Genomic DNA, 19,068 nt, shown 5'->3' with positions numbered 1-19,068 from the left:
CCTTGTATGCCATGGACACTTTGTTGACTGAGTCATCTCTTTGGCCCTTTTCTAGTTTTTGTTTGTTGGTTTTGATTAGTTTACTTTGAAGTGGTTTTGTAATCAGTATTTGGGTGGGTATAAGACACTGATGGGATGTGAGTAATTTATTACAGATCATATTCAAAACAGAAAAGAGGGGTTTTAAGCAGCCTGCTAAGTTAGGGCATGGTCCTAGAAGTCTTGATTTAGAAGAGCAGCAGAGGCTCCCACCCAGGCACACCTATAAAAGGCTTGAAGATGGCGATGCCTTGGCAGTGCTAACTGATATGATGTTCCAAGAGGAATGGGCCATGTGCCCGAGGTGTCACTGGAAGGACGTATGAGTCAGCTTTTGAGTCAGACCTTGACAAGTGACTGGTATTTCAAAACGCACGAGTGCAGAGGACAGGTGGACTGGCATGGTGGCAGTGACATGATCGAGGACAGAGCCAAAACGCATTCAGAGGACTCTTTCAAACATGCCCTCTGAATTATCAGCGTCAGCAGTTCCTGGGAACTTGTGAAAAATGAGTACTGTTGGGTACCATTCCCAGATCTCTACTCAGTCAGTAAGTGGAGGTATGAACTGGGCAACCTGTGTCTTAACAGATCTCATGGGGACTTCTACTACATTCTTAAGTTAGTAGAGAGGAGTACAAGCTAACTAAGATGAGCTATTGAGGGACTGCTGTGGATGATAGAATCAGGCCAGGGAATGGATTGTATTTGGAATCTCCAGTGGGCAGGTTAGTGCTCATGCCTTTAATCGCAGCAGAGGCAAGCAGATCTCTGTGAGTACTTGGCCAGCCTGCTCTATAGAGTGAATTACAGGATATCCAGAGAGACTCTGTTTCAAAAACAAAACAAAAACAAAAGCCAAAACCAAAATCCCAAACCCAAACAAACAAAAAGAACAGAAGCTCCAATGGCCTGTAATTGGATAACATTAAGCTTCTTGCCATGCCATAAAAGCATAAGGCCACCATGGCTCACTGCTCGCTCTACAATTTGCTTATTAATCACTATACTCTAGACACTGACCATGGGCCATCCCTGCAAGCTCTTTCTTACCATCTCCCTTCATCTTCAGTGTTCTCGGTCTCTGTCCAAAGCCACGTCTTCCGCATTATTCATGTCCTGGCTCAAATGGAGCCTGGGTAGAGGCAATTTTCCCAGCCACTCCTCATGGTTTGCTTAGTCTCGCCCATTTCTTTCCTTTCCCAGCTCTTGTTGCTATCTGAAACCAGCTTGTGTCTTTTACTTACACCTTTCTTGTCTGCCTCTCCTTGTATCTGGGTCTCCGTCCTGTTCCTCACTCGGTTTCCATTGCTCAGAACAAAGTGCAGTGCACAGTAGGTAACTGGGATTATATTTTTTTCGTTCTCTGGACACTGGAATGCTTTGAAGCAGTTCTGAATAGTGAAGTGACACTATCAAAGATATACTTGTGGGGGAAGTCCTCCTATGGGTTTGAGTAAGGAGTAGAGGGTTATCTGCTAAAGGCAAGAGGTAAGTTGTAAAGTGGTAATAGTCAAAACCATTGCTTCTTAACTGGGGGCGGGGCTGGTGGCTGTCCCTTATCCAGGGGAACATTGGGCAATATCTGGAGACATTTTAGTTGTCATCGTAAGTGTTGTTAAACCTTCCAGGATGCTCAGAACAGCCTCCTACAGTAGAGGATTGCTGGGACCCAAAACAGCAGTGGTGCTGGTGTCAATAACCCTGGCTCTAAACCAGCGTGATGACTGGAGGAATAGAAAGGAACAAATTGAGAGTTTTCTAGTCATTGCAAAAGCCTTTGTCACAATCTATGCCCACAGAGGTGGCTTTAAGTCTCTTTGGCAGCAGAATCAGAGACCCCCCCCCAAGAACATGTTCTTTGTGCTGTTTCTCTGCCTTCCTCCTACTGTCTTTCTGGGCCCCGCCCTCAATCTCTGTATACCTGATCCTGGATTTTGTTGTCCTTCCACCCCCCCATTTCTCTTCCCTTCCCCTCTCTCCTTTTCCCCTTCCCTTCCCCTTTCCTCTCTCCCCTGTACTTTTTCTGTCTCTCCCATTTAACTGCCCATTATGAACATTTGAAGTTTAGTGGGTTTATGGTCTCGGTCCTTAATTTTTAAAGTGGGTAATTGTGTGGTCTATACTAAATTAGATTTACTGGCTTTTTGCTTCTGTGGCACCTGGCATCTGGACGGAGCTTCCTTCTATCCCCTGCAGTTGGTGATATTTCTTCTATTATGCTTCTGTGCATTTGGAGTATTTTGACAGCAGTCAGGTGAGCATCTCTTTCAGTCACAGCTCCTATGGAAACTCAGCTGGTCAGATCAGACAGAGATTGCCCAGAGAGGAAGACCAAGTCTAGGCTGCTGAGCAGAGCTGTGACCCATACCCTTCCTGTCCCCAGCCACCCTTTCTCATCTCGATCCGACATCCTATACTCACGCAGGAAGAAGGGAGGCCACAGTTCTTGGAGTTGGTGTCCTAGCTCCTCCTCATCACCTTACAGAAATGGTTCTCAACCAAGAGAGTCCTAAGGTACCCATGGATACCAGCTTCACTGGTGATTTAGTTTCAAGGAAAAATGGCATGCCTAGTGAGGGACTGTCACAAAGGATGTCTGAACGTCTAGTCCCCCAGGGAGGCACTGTGGCACAGCTCATCCTCACAGGGCCTGGAAGGGAAGAGACAGGCTTCCAACCTGCATGCTACACGTGGCCTCCAAGCTGATTCTGCTTGTCTCTTGGGTACATAGCAGCGACTATCACTCCAACCAGAAATCATAATTACAGTGTGAGCCATAAGTCTGTTACATTTTGTTGATGTGAATCTCTTCCCTTCCACCTTAGGAAAAGGGCAAGAGAGAAAATGACAGATTATCTGAATATTTTTCGAATGAATGAGCACATGAATATTCCATTCTTGTCCCACTGGGGTATCTAGCTTAGACTCTAAACACCAGTGTCCTGTTTGATGAATAGCCCTTGCCCTGCTCTGGCTCTTCCCTTGGGGGATGATGGCAATGGATAATAATAATAAAAAAGTTCATTACTGGTGCTTTGATATCCTGGGGAAAAGAGACCAAAGGCAGAAACAATCAAAGGGGAGGCTCTTCAGAGTGTTTCCCCCCACATTCTGCCAAGAACTCAAGGCAGTCCTAGTTTGTTACTTCTCTTGCTTATGCTCATACCTTTTGATGGGAGGGGATGAACATCAACCTGGTTAATCAATAACCCAGTTTTCATTTCTGATCAGAGATGACAGGGTCCTAAGTTGTCAACTCTAGCAGACTTGACCTGCAACTATTCAAAGCTTGGGGTAAAATGTGAGACCAAATGTCTCTCTTGATGGAGGGGAAACAGTGGTGATATAATCTGATGGGGACTGCATTAGTTACTAATCTCACTGCTGTGGCACTTTATCTGACAGCAGCTTAAGGGAGAAAGTGCTTATGTTGGTTTGCAGTCTATCAAGGTAGAGAAGGCATGGTGTCAGGAACAGGGGGCAGCTGGTCACATTGCATTAGCAGTCAAGAAACAGAGAGAGTGAACAGAAGTGAAGCCAGTCTATGAAACTTCAAGGCCCACTCTCCAGCTTCACTGCTAAAGGTTCTACAGTGTTCCACAGGAACTGCCAAGCACAAGATGACGCGAGGCATTTCACACTCAAACTACAGCAGAGTCATGGGTGGGTCAAAATGCACTGAAGAGTGAGCGGTGTTGGAATGGACTCTTGAGAAAGCATTTGACAGCTGTCCATCTAGGCTCACCTTCACAGCTGCTTAGCACAGAGCTTATGATCTCTACCCTCGCTCCCCATCCTCCCTCTCCATCTTCCCTGCAAGCTTATGATGAGTCTTAGAGAGCGGAGACCAGAGCTGATTCATGTCTTCGTATTTCGTGTCCTCAGCTGCACCCCTCCTGACTGGTGCCTGGCATAAGATTGGTGATCCATAGATGCTCTCGAGATTGAATTACCACAGTCAAGGAGGCCAGCCCGGGCTCACTTTCCTCTGCTATTAAAAGGCCAACTTCATCTGACATCCTCTACACTCAGCCCTCCAAGGCTCCCAGCAGCCTCCGCTGCTCCACATCCCTTCTGCCTTTCTTCCCATTCTGTAACACAATTTGGTCAGGAGGCTGTCACCAGAAGCCATTAAACAATATGAATGGGCAGCTCCAGCTCACTAGTGCTCCCCATCCTGACTCCGTGTGCGGGGAGGCGAGAGTGTGGCTCCTCCAGGCACAGTGCTGCCACACCCTGAATTGGGGTTAGCCACAAGCTGCCCAGGACATTGCCCAGGCAGGGTGGGGCAGGGGCTCCCTCTGTGACCGTGGGGGTGATGATACTCTCCAGAAGAAAACTAAGAGGAAGGTGGTAAGAGCTGGGAGAGAAAAGAGGCAGTTTCAGAAGGCTAACTGGGAATATTAGTCAGATATATACGTAGGTTGTGCAAAGTGACCACATTAATAAAGCACTAAGTGCAGATATAATTGTTGGCCATGCCACAGAATTCATTTGTAAATTTTTTCCAGGGGTCGTGTCCTTTATTTAGCTATGGGTATGTGAAAGATTAAAGTGAACCACGCTGTGAAGTCCAGCCATGCACTTACATCAGACAAATCTGAAAGGCATCTGTGCCCAACGTGTATTCAGCTCAGTGCTGAGTTGTTCTGGGGCCAGAGACGAGGGGAGGTGCTGGCTTTCCACACTCTCTGCTTCCTGTTTAGATGGCAGTCCACACACAAGGAAGCCAGGGGGCTAGCTTCACTCCCTAAGTGCTTCCCTCCTGCAGACTCATCTCCACTCCTTTCCCGGACTGTGGTCTGACCGCAGGCCCCTGCTCAACTTGTGCTTGCCTCGTCGTGTAGAGATGGAACTTTGGACTCGGCATCCTCCCTTCACCTACCTCGCTCCACGCCGATCATCCTCAGTGTCTCTGTGCCCACCCCTCGGGCGCCATTGCCTTGGAGATCACTGCATTCGTCCCTTCCACTGACTTCTCTCCCATTCCACATCACCATCACCGCCTCACTCTGGGCCGCGGCAGATCTCCAACCTCTGGTTTTCTTGAAATTACTAGGCGACTTAGTGCATGCCAGATAAGCTCTCTACTATTCGGCCATGCCTCTTTCTCTGAAAACAGCCTCCTGTCCATCTTCTTCAGGCTCCTCATTCCCACAATGCCTGGTTCTCTGCATGTCTGAGTATCCTTCTCGTGGGCCACACATGCCCCACTCTCATAACTGCTGGGTCTAACCCTTGGAAACATACTCCTTTCTCTATCCAGTGGAAAGACCCCAACCCACCTTCTCTCCGTTGCTATGATACCATCAGCTCTCCTAACAATGTCTAGCTCCTCTTGAGAGCTCTGACATCCACCTGCCTTGCTCTGTGCCCTGAGCACAGCAGCCTCTCCCCCATTTCAGTGGGACTCAGAAAAGCGTTTACACGACAGAGCAGCTGCTCTCCGCTCTCACCTGTAGCCACCTACCCTGTCACTGTCATTCTGGCTTGCAGAACAGGACGATGTTGCTTTTCCTCCAAGAAAATGGAAACTCCCTAGTGGAGTTCACACACACACACACACACACACACACACACACACACACACACACTAGATATGAAAATAAGAATATAAAACATCTCAATGATTTTTGTATTGATTGGATGTTGGCATTATACTACTTGTGATTTAATTTCATAATCTCATACATTTATTTTGACCTTTTACAAAGTACCCACTAGAACATTAACAGAGATGTGTGGCCTTTTGTTCTTGTTTTTGGTTTTTCCCTGTTAGGTAGCGCTGAGCTGAGATAGAGGCTGAGTCATAATAGGGCTGAGCCCCAAAGACGCATGTAATATAGTGCTCGAATGTAATGTATATTCCTTGCACATGTGAGCCTAGGGGGTAGGTGGTAGTTAAGGATAGTGGTGGTGAGCAATGCTGCCATCACCAAACGTGGTTTGTGTATGTTCTTCTGTCACCATTTCCTTCCAGGAAAACAGGGAGAAAAGAGGGGAAGAGTAAGTCACCTTCACCCACCTCTGTGAGCTCAAAGTCAGCTCAGGTCTTCCTGAGCTCAGGAGAGGCTGCCACATCTGAGCTGGGTAGCCATGCATGCAATTGAAATTTGGGGTGATGGGTTAGTAACAGGAAGAAGGGAAAGGCCCTGGGTTGGCACCTTGTGCTGCCATCTTGGAGGAGGAGCTGTCCCTTCTGACATCCCAGGTGCATCTTCACCTCTCTCCAGGTTCTATCTGTCTGCCTTTTAACAGGGCTGATTCAGAAGAAGGCCCTCTTCTTATGAGGTGATCAGCTTTCCTCCCTACCACCTCCTCTTTCTGAGCCCTTGTCATCATAGCTTAGAATCTCTTCCTTATGAAGTACGTGTGCATGGCCCCAATTGTCCTGCAACAGAAGCTTTACCTTCTAGTCCCCTCTCGTTCTGTCAAGGCTGCTACCACATAAGCATCACTGCTGTTGCTCCACGAAAGTCCCCAGAGACCTCCTAATTGCCAAGCCTCATGGGAAATCATTAGTCTTTATTTCATCTGTCTTCTAGCTCCCTTGGGTCCTTGGGCCAGAACATTGCTTTTCAGCCTTCCTTCTAACTATCCCCGAGTCTCTGAGGTCGAAAGCCTTGTTTATCCTCCCTATGTTCGCCATCTAATACTGAACCCAAATGATTATTATAACCCTGTCCCTGGGGGGGGTCATCACCTAAACATAAGATAAGCCCAGAATCTACGTCATTTACAGACTCTTCCTGATTCCACCTCGCTAGTGTCACTTGAATCTGCCCCAACCTTTGTAAGCCCAAAGTCAGTCCTCCATCTCCTGAACTCTGGGGAGACTAACAAATGTTATTCCTCTCCTTTCCCTGACCCTCACTACTGGCCTCATTTCTCTCTGCCAGATTTTTAAAATAGCACCCAGACTGATCTTTTCAGATCATATTTCCACTCTCTCTCCACTATACCTACAAGAGCAATCACCCTGAAATATAAACCTTGCCATGTCATGACCTGTTTAAAGTCCTTGGGCTGTTTCTCAGCAATCAGGCACCATTCCAGCCTCCCAATGAGTCTTTATAAGGGTTTTCATGCTGTGACATTATTAATGTGTCCTCCTTGCAAGCCCCTCTGGGTAGGCACCCCAAGCTTCCTTTTTAAACTTTGGGGGCTCCGTAGATAACACATTGCTTCTCTTCCTGTCTGAAAACTCACTAACTTCCTTCACAGCTGTCTCCTCTGGGAAACCTGGCAATGAGTAAGTCACTTAGTGAATTAGAGTCACTTAGGTGGCCAGTAGCCAGTAAGGGAATCAGTAGCCACTAAGGGAGTCAGTAGCATCTTAGAGAGTCTAGCCATTTAGACAGTAACCACTTAGGTAGTCAGTAGCCACATAGGTAGTCATTAGTCACTTAGGTAGCCTTAGCCACTTAGGGAGTCAGTAGCCACTTGGGTAGTCATAGCATTTATGTTAGATAAATACAGGAATCCTTCTCTGGAGCTTTCCCATCAATTATTCTCCTAAGAATGCCTTGCTTCTCTGTACAGTAAAGATCTTTCTTCCTCCCCAGCCACCAGGATCTCTTTGAGAACCAAAGACCTAGTCTCTCTGACTTGTGATTTTCTGGTACATGAATACCTGCTTCCTTGGAGCATAATATGATTTTGTTTTTTTCACTTGCCTTGTTGTCTTGTGGCCATTTGCTTAAGTAGTTTTGTCTTCCTCTAGACATGTAGGAATCAGAAACATCCCATCCTCTGTAGACATCACCTTGACTAAAAGAGTCAGCGAATTGAGTTTTGGTGACCTAGTAAGTACAGGAAGGATTGAATTAATGCACTAACTTCCAGTATCACTTACAAAGTTCATGGTTAAGTACTGAATGGATGATTCAGATCACAAGTGTTTCAGGGATCTGAAAAGTAGGGAATCCATTCAGCTGGTGTTCTTCATGGCTCGTTGGGGGTTAAGGTGGGAAGCTGCAAGGGAATAAGCTGTGGTTCCATTAGGATGTGGATGTGGTCACAGAAAAGCCACGAGCTTTCCAAAGGGCAAGGGAAGACTACCTGGACCAAAACCAACCAAACAAACAAACGACCAAACAACAACAACAAAACCAAAAACACAAGGCAAAGTTACATGACCTGTTTTGTGTTGAGAAAGGATGACCTTAATGCAGCTAAGTGACCTTAGAATTTAGTAGAACATGATGCTGCAAAGGTACATTAGAACCAGATTACACAGGGCCTTAAGGCTAGACAATCTGCATTGGTATGAGGGAGAGACTGAGACAAGCTAGGGGAATTCAGGAAGACAGGAAGAGAAGTGACAGCAGGAACAGAGAGCAGTGGGAAGCGGGTCCCCTGGCTGACCTTAGCAACTGAGCAGATGGAGTGGCCAAAGGATGGGGAGAGTACAAGTGTCTCTGCCAAAAATGTGCATTGAGCAACTGTGCTACTATTAATTGAGTCTGAGAAGGAAGAGTGCACCCCCAATTGTATATAAAGGTAATGGGTACCATTTGGGACACAGAATTTGCAACTAGCCTCAAGGGAATATTTCATAGTAGCAGCCAGAAACAAAAGCCTAATGTGTGGTTGAGAACTTAACTCTACACAGCAGCCCAGGGCCTGATAGTTGAGAACTGATTCGAGATATAGTGAGCTCTTTCTCTCTGTGTTTGCATGTTTGTGTGTGCATGGCCGTGCCTGCCTGTGAAGGTCAGACAACAATTTTGGGTTTTTGTTCCTCAAGCCCCATCCACCTTGTTTTTGAGACAGGGTTTCTCACTGATCTGGAATTAATTGAGTAAGGTAGTCTAGCTGAACAAGAATCCCCAGGGATATGCTTATCTCTGACTTCCTGGCATTGGGATTACAAGCATAGACCACTGTGTTCTGCTTCTTTACCAGAGTTCTGGGGAATCTGATTTAGGTTCCTGACTTGTAAGGTCAGCATGTTCCCAACTGAGCTGCCTCCCCAATATAGTAGAATCTTCAGGGGGAATGTATACAGTGAAGAGAAGGAAAACTGAAGGTCTTACCCAGTCTTGGGTACTAAAACTAGGCTCATGGTGAGAACTACGGAAAAATGAGTGAATGGGAATTCCAATTTTTCTATATCTTTGCCAACACTTAATATGGTGAAGCCTTTTAATTTCAGCCATTCAAACAGGTTTGCAGTAGCAGCTCATTGTGGTTTTAATTTGCATTTCCCTGGTTACTGTTATACAGAGTATATGTTCTACCCACCCATATCACTTCTTTGTAAAGTATGTGTTCAATTTTTTTGTTTGACTTAAAATTTGCATAGTTTTCTTATTTCTGAGTCTTGAAAGTCTTCTTGTTTCCTGGATGTGAGTCCTCTGTCTAGGATAGATTCTGCACAAATTTTCTCCCAGGTAGTGGCTTGTCGAGTCACTCTGTTTATGGTCTCTTTGAAAGAACAGACACGTACAGCTTTGATGAAGTCTAACTTACCAAGATTTTACCTCATGGGTAGTATAAGCATTGTGGCTAGGATGGAAAGGTATTCTGGCACTTGGGAGCCAAAGAATATCACAGGTCACAGTAAGCATAGCAGCTTACAGCCCTGCTCCAGGAAAAGGCTTCCCCAGTGTAACAGCTCCCATGGGGGAGGGCTTCCCCAGCGAAGGAGTATAGTGTAACAACTCCACTTCCACTTCTCCATGGCTCTGGCTCTGGCGAAAAGTTGTTTCTTCTCTCCTCCCAAGGAAGGTCTCATCTAAAACTCATTCAAGAGATTTATTGGGAGGGAAGAATCCAGGAAAGTGTCTGCTTCTGTCAGGGTGGAAGCAGATGGGCAGACAGTCACAAGCAGAATAGGCACAGAGTTTATGTAGGGTTTTTTACGTGTGGAGTTTTTCCAGGGAGAAGATTTCCAGGGTGGGGATTGGTCAGATTTCAATCCTGAGCTCGGATTGGCTAGATCTCATGCTCAGGGATTGGTTGGTTTTCTGCACAGGTTCAGGCTCAGATTTGGCTCTGATTTCAGTGCCAAAGTGTGTTTCTTTCACTAGTTCTTTTTAGCCTTTTGGCTCTAATATTAGGGCCAGGTATATTTCTTTCACTGACTCTGGTTCTATGGCCAAAATATGTTTCTTTGGCACTGGTTTCAGGGTCAGGGTGCATTTCTTTGGCTCTGGTTGCAGGGCCAAAGTGTGTTTCTTTGTCTCTGCTCAGTGTGTGTTTCTTTGGTGGGTCCTTTTTCCCTACAGGTTGTACCTAAACCTTTGTCAAACTTGGGGTCATGCAGATTTCCTTTAGAATTTTTATAGTCTTGGGGTTCACCTTTATGCCTCCTGCCCATTTTTGTGTTGATTTTGACTCGTGGCATGTGGCAGCTTGAAGTTCCTAACTCCTTTTAGTATGTGAGGGTCCTGTTATTTTGATTCAATACAGTATGGTACTGTTTTTCACTGTGCCTTTGTCAAAAAGATTCCCCCACTCATAGGTGTATGGAGCAGAGTGATGATGTTAATGGAAATTGGCTTAGAATCTCCCTGAAGTCAAGATTAATTTGGCTCAAATATTTATAAACGGTGTACCTATGCTAGATGAAGTACCAGGCACTGGGTTAGAACAAACTGATGAGCGAAAATTAAAGCTGAAAGCCTTGATTGAAATGCCCTACAAGAGGCTTTGGTTTCTTGGGAAAACATGGCTGTGGTGCTTGGTTAGCCACTATATTTAGGGTAAGGCTTCCTGGAGGAGTGAATGTCTCAGGCATTATCCTAAGTAAGCAGACCCAGCAAGCAAAGCTTTGAGAACTGAAGAGATGGGAGACCAAAGGAATGCAGGCATCTAGCAGCATCAAGTGCATTTGCATGTTCATGTTTGTATACATGTATGCATGTGTATTGACATGCGTGCCTCTGTGTGTGTGTGTGTGTGTGTGCACGCGCACACACACTCGAACACTCAAGTATGTGTACACACACCCATGATATGTCATTGGCATTTCACTATGTGTGGTAGGTAGAGAGGGATGAGTAGAGAAGCTGAGTCTAAGGGACAGGTCTCATCTGCTGTGTCAGGGAACCCAAAGTGGTGTGGGTAGAACTCAGGATGGTGCATATGCCAAGTAAGTGTTATCTCACTAAGGTATGCCCCAAACTTATTTTTATTTTTGTTTCCATCTTTATTTTGAGACTGTGTCTAATCCTCGGTTTATTGACAAGACACAGCTGAGCAAAAGTCTATCCTTCCAGGTAGTTGAGGTGAAGCAGACAGTGTCATTAGGAGAATCAACAAGAGAAATGCTAAGGAGGCAGAAGCAGACAAGGTTGCTTGGAGGGGAGGAGTTGGGCAAGGGTATGATATCTGGGAAGCTGATGTTGCCCTTTGTTAATTCTGTGGTGGCTTGAATGTGATAGCCCCCATACACTCATATGTTTAAATATTTGGTTGTCAGTCGGAAGAACTGTTTGGAAAGGATTAGGAGGCATGGCCTTGACAGAGGAGGTGTGTCACTGGGAGTAGGCTTTGAGGTTTCAAAAGACCAGTGCCTTTCCCAGTGTGTTCTCTGCCTTTTGCCTGTGGATCCAGATGTAAGCTGCCCAGTCTTCCCTTTACCATCATAAACTCCCAGAAACCATAAGCCCAATTAAATTCTTTCATAAATTGCCTTGACTAAGGTATCGTATCACAGAAATAGAAACCTAACTAAGACATGTGGGTTTTCTTATTAAGCTCAGGTCATCAGGTCTGTGTGACAAGAGCTTTACCCACTGAGCCATCTTGCCAGCCTCTTAGTTTGGGTCTTGATAAGTTTGAGATGCTGTTTAGACATTCGCCAGGAGGTGCCGACAGACTGTTGTGTGCACATGGTGCTTCCCCAGGGAGGTGACTGGAAATGAAAGCCATCATTTATGAAGCTCCTGTAAATAAGGCAGAAAAAGGGCTTTGCAGAGACCCTGGGGATCCATCCATATTAAAGGATGGTGGGAACAGAGGGTACCTTCTGCAGCAATGGCCAGAAAATTAGTAGCATCCTTAGAGACCAGCTTCCTAGGAACCAATGAGCCTCAGGTAAGAAAATAGAAGGACTTGGCTGCAAATAACCCTTAGCCCAGGAACAGCCAGAAGTAAGGGTGTCGCAGAAAACTGGCCCAGGTCCCAGGTGCCACTAGGAGCCATGCAATCTTGGGCAAGTTGCTTAACTGGTCCCTTCTCACTTATCTTGCCTATAAAACAATAATAAACTGCAGGTTGCATTCGGATTAAATGAGATCATATATTTGATGTTCTCAGAGCAGCTCCTGGTGATCATAAACAATAATACTGGCTAGTGATGTAATTAGACAAGGAATCAGAAGTAACCACTGATTTTGCAATGATGCTTGTTGGCACTGGTATTGTGTGTAGTCTGAGTGAGGTGGGGGACAGAAGGTGGCTTGCAGTGAATTAGGTGGAGGGGGACTTTGGGTTGAAGTCAGTAAACACTGAAGAATCATCCACTAAGCTGGGCTTGCACTGCAGGTAAGAAGGAAGGGGGATTGTCAGTATTGCAGAAGTATCTTGGGAGGCTGTGCTCTCTTCCCTGCAGGCACTAAAAGTCCTTCTTCCCTCCTTTGTGTGTTGGCTGTGATTTTTGGCTTGGTACTCACCAAATTGGGAGCCCCTTGTGTTTGTTTACAGGGCCAGTGTGGCACATGGCCCATCTGGTCACAGGAAGTTCTGTCTGCTTGGGCCTTGATGCTGTCTGAACACAGAGACATCGCCTGGTCTGCAATAAACTGAAGACAGGAGCAAAGGGAGATATATGGGGCGGGCAGAACAGGGGAAGGAAGACATCATGGGATGGAGGCTGTCCTGGAAGAGGGGATCTAGGTGAGGATGCAGATGTGCCAACCCACATGGAGGGAGACGTCCTTTGGTGGAAGAGATGAGTGGGAACAACAAGAAAATGGAGGGCCCTAAGAGGACAGGCCTGATGGTAGGTGAATGGCAGGGCTATAGCCATATCTGGGAGCCTGGAGACAGGCAAGCAGCTGGGAAGCAAAGGTAACTGGGTGCCCAGGGCTCAACCCATCTCTTTTTCTTGTTAGCACAGGGTCGTAACAGGTTGGGCCAAAAAGCCACTGGCAGTGTTAAAGATATGGCCTGTAAAGGCTCGCCAGTAAAACTTCTTTACTCCCTCCTTAAAGAGAAGAGCTGTCGAGGTGCCTAGAATCTTCTGCCGCAGGCCTCTGGTGGAGTTTGGAGATTAAGGTATCTGGCACCCACACTTGAGGGTTCACTCCTGAGCTCTCAATCATGCCTAGAGGGAAGGCAAGGAACAGACAACATGATGCTGCCATCCCTGGATGGATATTGCTGAGTGGAGGTAGCGCTGTGTTCTCCTCCATGCATCCCCATGCCCTGGGGGTACCTTCAATCCTGGTATCATCACATCACCAACGTTTGCTGCAATTGCTACAGAGAATGAAGAGCCAGGTGGCCCTGCACTGCTTAGACATCTAATAGCCAATCATTCCTGACCCCCAAAGAGAGAAAAAGGAGAGGCCACACATAGGCAGCAGGACAAATTCATAGAGCTCAAAGGAAGGGAGTTCATTTGAAATGAGTAATCTGGGGAAGTGGGCAGGCAGGGACAGGAATTATCTGGGCATGTAAGACACGAGCTGTTGAGGACACATATAGGTACAGGTGGGCAGACAAGTTTCTGCTGATGGGGTGGGGAGCGGCTGGGGTTCTTAAAGGAAATTTGTGGAAAAGGATACTGGACCCTGGGAATTGGAGAGGGCTTTCCAAAAGAGATGAGTCTAGAGGGAGAAGATTCCAGGCATGGAAAGAGGAAACGAGGAACAGTGTCATCAAAGGCAAAGGGGGCAACATAGGTGAGTGATTACGCTCCCGTGGGGAGAGGATGGCAGGCTATGATTAGCAATGACATTTCCCAATGCCTTGGGAGACCATCCTTCAGGCTGTAATAAAAAGCAAATAAGTAGCTGTACATTCTCTTCTGCACAGGCCTGGTCACACTTACTAGTGCTGAGCTAGGCAGTGCTATAGGCAGGCCCATCAACCCAAAGGAAGCCATCCCTGTCCAAAGCAGACATACATTGGCACAAGAAAGGGGAGGACAACTTGGGACCAGGATGCACACTGTCAACAGGCTGTCAGGGACCTCTGACCCCAGATGGGGAGAGAGATCAGCAGAGAGCACAATGCTTGGGGTTTGAGGGGGAGACTCTGCGTGGGTACAAGGGTTTTCTTGATATAAAGAAGGTGTGCTGAATCCTGATGGTCCAGAAGAAGCACTGAGCATTGGATCTTCAAGGCTAAATAGCAGGGCAGACCTAGTCCCCTCATGTGTCTCCCCATTGCAACCCTGCCCTCACTGTAGCCCAGACTTCTCAGCCTTACTAGTTGAATCCTGTGCAGAGCGATCCCCAGGGCCACAGGATTGCTGGCTTATACATACTGCTCCTCATTTGACAGCAGCTGGCAACTCTGAACATTCTGGCCTAGCCTAGTAGCTGGGCCAGAGGGACCCAGTGTGGACCAGAAGCATCCGCTGCACATTAAGTCTTGAGCACACTGCTCTGCTCCATCCATCTGGACCCTCTCCTGGGGCCGCTGCAGAACAAGTGTGCTGTTCGGCAACTGCCTTATGGTGACACGTTCCTTCAGCATCCTGGGAGAGCCTGAGCCCCCAACTTATCTTTAGCATCCAAAAACCTAGAATTCAGGGCCTATTTTCAAGCTAAATATTGTGGTTCCAAAATGTTTGATGCAAACCAACCAGCCACCCAGTCAAGCTTCTTCCCTGTCAGAAATTAATCACCACCAAGAACCAAAACCTCGGTTACATGTGGTATCCAGGATGGCCTGGGAGTGGGCATGGGAATCAGGATTTGACAAGCCCTTGCCACATACCTCTGAGGGCCTCATGGGGAAGGAAAGAAGAAGAGGGTCCACTATCAGATTCCCGCATTCCCTACTATTACCCACTATTGCTCTGACTCGGCACGTTAGATGATGCTCTGGATATTGGATGTACAACACAAGACACACTTGGCTGTGCTTGGACATCTGCTTCTGTATTAACACACTGCCTTAATCAGTTTAGGATGCTAGACAGTGGGATTGCAAGCTAAGTGGCTTAAACAGAACTTTTATTTCTCAGTGTTTTCTGCTATGTCCAAGATCATTCCTAGTGACCAAGTTCATTCCTAGAGAAGCCTCTCTTCCTGGCCATCAAGTTCACTCCTAGAGAGGCCTGTCTTCCTGGCCATCAAGTTCACTCCTAGAGAGGCCTGTCTTCCTGGCCATCAAGTTCACTCCTAGAGAGGCCTGTCTTCCTGGCCATCTTCTCCCTGTGTCTTCTCATAGTAGAGAGAAAGTGAGTGAGCTCCCTGCTCTCTCTTCTGAGAGGACACTAATTCCATAAGTTCAGGGTCCCATCCTTGTGACCTCATTTAGCCTCATTACCTCCTGAAGGCTCTCCTTCTGAATATTGTCACATTGGGAGTTAGGACTTTAAAAATGCACTGGGAAGGGGAGGGGCATCAAAAGAGAGACAATGAAACCCACAACACGCACATTAGATGTGCCTTTTTCAAAAAGAAGAGGAGAGGAGGGAAGGGAATGGAGGGGAGGGGAAAGGAGAATAGAATAGAAGAGAAGAGAAGAGAAAGAAGCAGTTATACCTGGAACAAACCCTAGGGTGTGTGTTGCCTCTTATAATACATCTGTAATCCTGACATTTGCTTACTGATGGAGTAGTGGCAAAGCCAGCGAGGCTGTAACATAAGCACCCAGGTTAGATGACCCTAAATTCTCATGTTCACAAGGAACATGGACTTTGTATTAGCTTTCCATCGCTGAGACAAAATCCCTGAGGTCAATCAGCTTCAAGGAGGAAAGGTGTACTGGGCTTGTGGTGCCAGAGGATTCAGTTCTTGGTTGCTTGACTCTTTTGCTTTAGGGACCATCCACTGAGAGGCTCTATCTATATCATGGTGGAAGTATGCAGCAGAGAAAGCCACTCTGATCAGGTGGCCAGGGAGTGGGTGTGGGGGTGGTAGCAAGATCATTGGTTACCATCCAGTGACCTGACTTCCTTCAGCTGTGGCCCACCTCTTGAAGCTCCAATAGCTCCTAGTAGACCAAGTATACTTCAGATCTAAACCTTCCAACATTTCCTGGGAGATTATTTTAGTGGTTAATTTACTACAGGATGGCTGCCTTTACCTGGGAAATCTCATCAGGGTGTGAATGTGTAGAAAAGCAGAGAAGTTAGCTGGGTGGTTTTCAGAGGTCCAGAATCCAGTCTGTCACTGGTAATGTCTCAGAGTTGATTTGCCTTGGTGACACTGCCTTTAAAGTGACCATAAGATGCAGGATCCCTACTTGCAACATCCTCTCTCCAATCCAAATCCCGAGAGGACAGATTTGGTGTCTGAGGTTGGACCAACCTGAGACCGTGTCCTCCTCCACTGCTAGCCAGCTCTGAAATGTGGGTGAGTCACCAGACTTATCAGAACCGGTTTCTGGTCATTGTGACATCAAGGGACATCATTCAGGGGTCATTCCTCTCTGTACCTGCTTCCTTATGGTCTCAAGTTGTCATGCTAGTGTGACACAGCATGACTTCATTTCTGCCTTCTGTGGAGCTGTCCTATTCTGAGTCTTGTTCTTTGATCCAGTCCAATGAGACTGTAACATGAGCCCTGACTGAAGTCAGAACATTCCCAAGGTGCCCCATTCACAAAGAATGTGGACATGTGTTACAGGTTACCTTGGCAGGGCTTTTAAGCCTTCCCAGTTACAGTTCTTTGGCCATCCTTACAGGTGGATGGTCATTTTATGTGTGCTTTTCTAGTTAATGTGTCAACTTCATTGCCTATGCCTTGGGACTCACCTTCCTAGCCCCATGCTTGAGCCTACACTGTGAATGTGAAATTGAGTTTACCTTGTTCACTGAGAGCGTGTGTAGGAATTAAATAAATCCACAGTCAGGAAAAATACTTTGTCACGCTCTGTGCTGTCTCCTGGTATTTCCTTTGTGAGATGTTGATTGTGCGTAGATCAGCAATGGGCAAAACAAAAGCGTGCCTGGGCCATTAGGGTACAGGGATTACCTCAGGGATTTTGTCACCATGATAGAAAACTAATACCAAGACTATATTGCTTGTGAACATAAGAACTTGGGAACATTTGCCTTGGTCCACCAGGCCATAGCCACTCAGGGCCCGTGTGGTAGTGGAATCTGTTGTGATACACTCTATGTTTCTTTCAACCTCTGAAAGATAAGTTTGATATTCTTTCATTCTTTTTGTAATTGCTTTATTGAGGTAAATGAATATCCTGAAGAATTCACCCACCTAAAGTATACAGTTTAGTGACTTTTGCTATATTCGCAGTTGTCTCATAACCCAAGGCAACTATTACTCTGACTACTGTCTCTATGGATTCACTTTGTCTAGACGTTCTTGTGTTAATAGACCCATCCGATATGCTGTGTCTTGTGTCTGACTCCTTTTACTTTGTGTGATGTTGTTAAGGTTTATCCATGTTGTCACATGTGGAAATGCTTTATTCCTCTTGTTTCCCAGTAATAATCCACTATATAGGAAAGCCGCATCCTCCTTGTTCCCCGGTTGATTGACATATGGATTATTTCCACCTTTTAGTCTTTGTGAATAATTACTCATGAATAGCTGCCATAAATGTTTACAGAAAGTCTCTGCGTTGGGTCAGCTCTCTCAGGAAGAGAATTAGGAATCTCAGTAGTCAGCATTGAGTGTCTACTAGATGTAAAACTGCACTGAGTGTGTCTTATGTACTTCTCACAGTAACCCAAAGAGTAGCTTTCCTCTCCATTTTTCAGGTAAGGAAACAGATCCTTTAGCTAATACAGGTGGACCTGGGACTAGAGCCCAATTCTCCGTGATTCCCTTCATATAGCATCCAGAGGCAGGGCAGCTCCTCATACTGAACCTCCCTCCAAATCAACCACGCTAATTGTCACACTGGTTAAGTCCAGAGAATGGGTCACTGACCTCCACTACCTGAACTGAGTCCCTAGACTTGCCAGCGGGTTTTTCTTTACTACGCCAATGAAGATAAGACTTTCAGAGAAATTGCATAGCTTATCTGGGGACCCACGACACCATAGACAGTAGTGCAAGCATTCCACAGTAACCTGCAGTTGCTTCCCTGACCCCACAGCTGTCCCACACAAATGCATAGCCTTTTCTTTCCTGGGGAGATTCCCTGTGTACTTAGAATTCCATTTCAAAGGGTAGCATGCACATGCCTTTCTGTGTGTACTTGGACAAGTCTCCAAGATCATTTTTGCACCCAACTCCGGGGACCTCAGACAGGTAGGACCCCTGGTGGCTGACTGTGGCATTGCATTGTTCCTTAGGCCCATATCCCATTAGAATTCGCTGCCATAACCGTCTGTGAGCAGAGAATGAACCATACAGTGAACTTACTCTGGGGGGGGGTCTGCAGATGTAGAGGTGGAGAGGGATTTGGGGAGCTTCCTGGAAAAGGAAGACGGCAGTTTGGACAGGATGGAGAAGGAAGAGGGGTAATGGTTGTGGGTGATGTACCAACTGTCTCCATTTGGTTACCTACCCGCAGCTGCTATCTTGGATGACCCCATGGAGTGCAGCAGAGGGGAACGGCTCTCCATCACCCTGGCCAAGAACCGCATCAACCGCGCACCAGAGAGACTGGGCAAGGCCAAGGTCGAAGTGGACATCTTTGAGCTTCTCAGAGACAGCGAGTACGAAACTGCAGAAACCAGTACGTAGACTGGACAGGCTGGCAGAGGAAGATGGTGGTGGGTGTGTATTTAGTGCCAGGCCTCTGATACAGATGTTTCCAGGGGAGAGAGAAAGAGAGTTATGTACGAGGCAGGTCAGTAATCTATCCACTCACTCACATACTCATTCATTCATTCATTCATCTCCTGAACATTTCCTATTAAATGCTTGGACAAAGTTTTCTGGACATTGCAAAAGAATTGTAATGTATCCATTGCCCACTCGA

The 19,068-nt window shown here is 46.5% G+C and overlaps 1 protein-coding gene across 2 annotated transcripts in view; it reads left to right on the top strand.

The window, feature by feature from the left end:
- Window positions 1–19,068, top strand: part of Grik4 (glutamate ionotropic receptor kainate type subunit 4) — a 417,441-nt gene that overhangs the window by 231,488 nt on the left and 166,885 nt on the right. For both annotated transcript variants that reach the window (XM_005069407.4, XM_040729877.1), the window contains exon 4: window positions 18,658–18,822. In XM_005069407.4, coding sequence (XP_005069464.1) covers window positions 18,658–18,822 — 165 coding nt within the window. The remainder of the gene's footprint in view (window positions 1–18,657; window positions 18,823–19,068) is intronic.

Source organism: Mesocricetus auratus, unplaced genomic scaffold (genome assembly GCF_017639785.1).
Source record: "Mesocricetus auratus isolate SY011 unplaced genomic scaffold, BCM_Maur_2.0 Super-Scaffold_100022, whole genome shotgun sequence".
Taxonomy (NCBI): Eukaryota; Metazoa; Chordata; class Mammalia; order Rodentia; family Cricetidae; genus Mesocricetus; species Mesocricetus auratus.
Note: the sequence above shows the minus strand (reverse complement) of the source record. Positions and strands in the feature narration are given on the sequence as shown.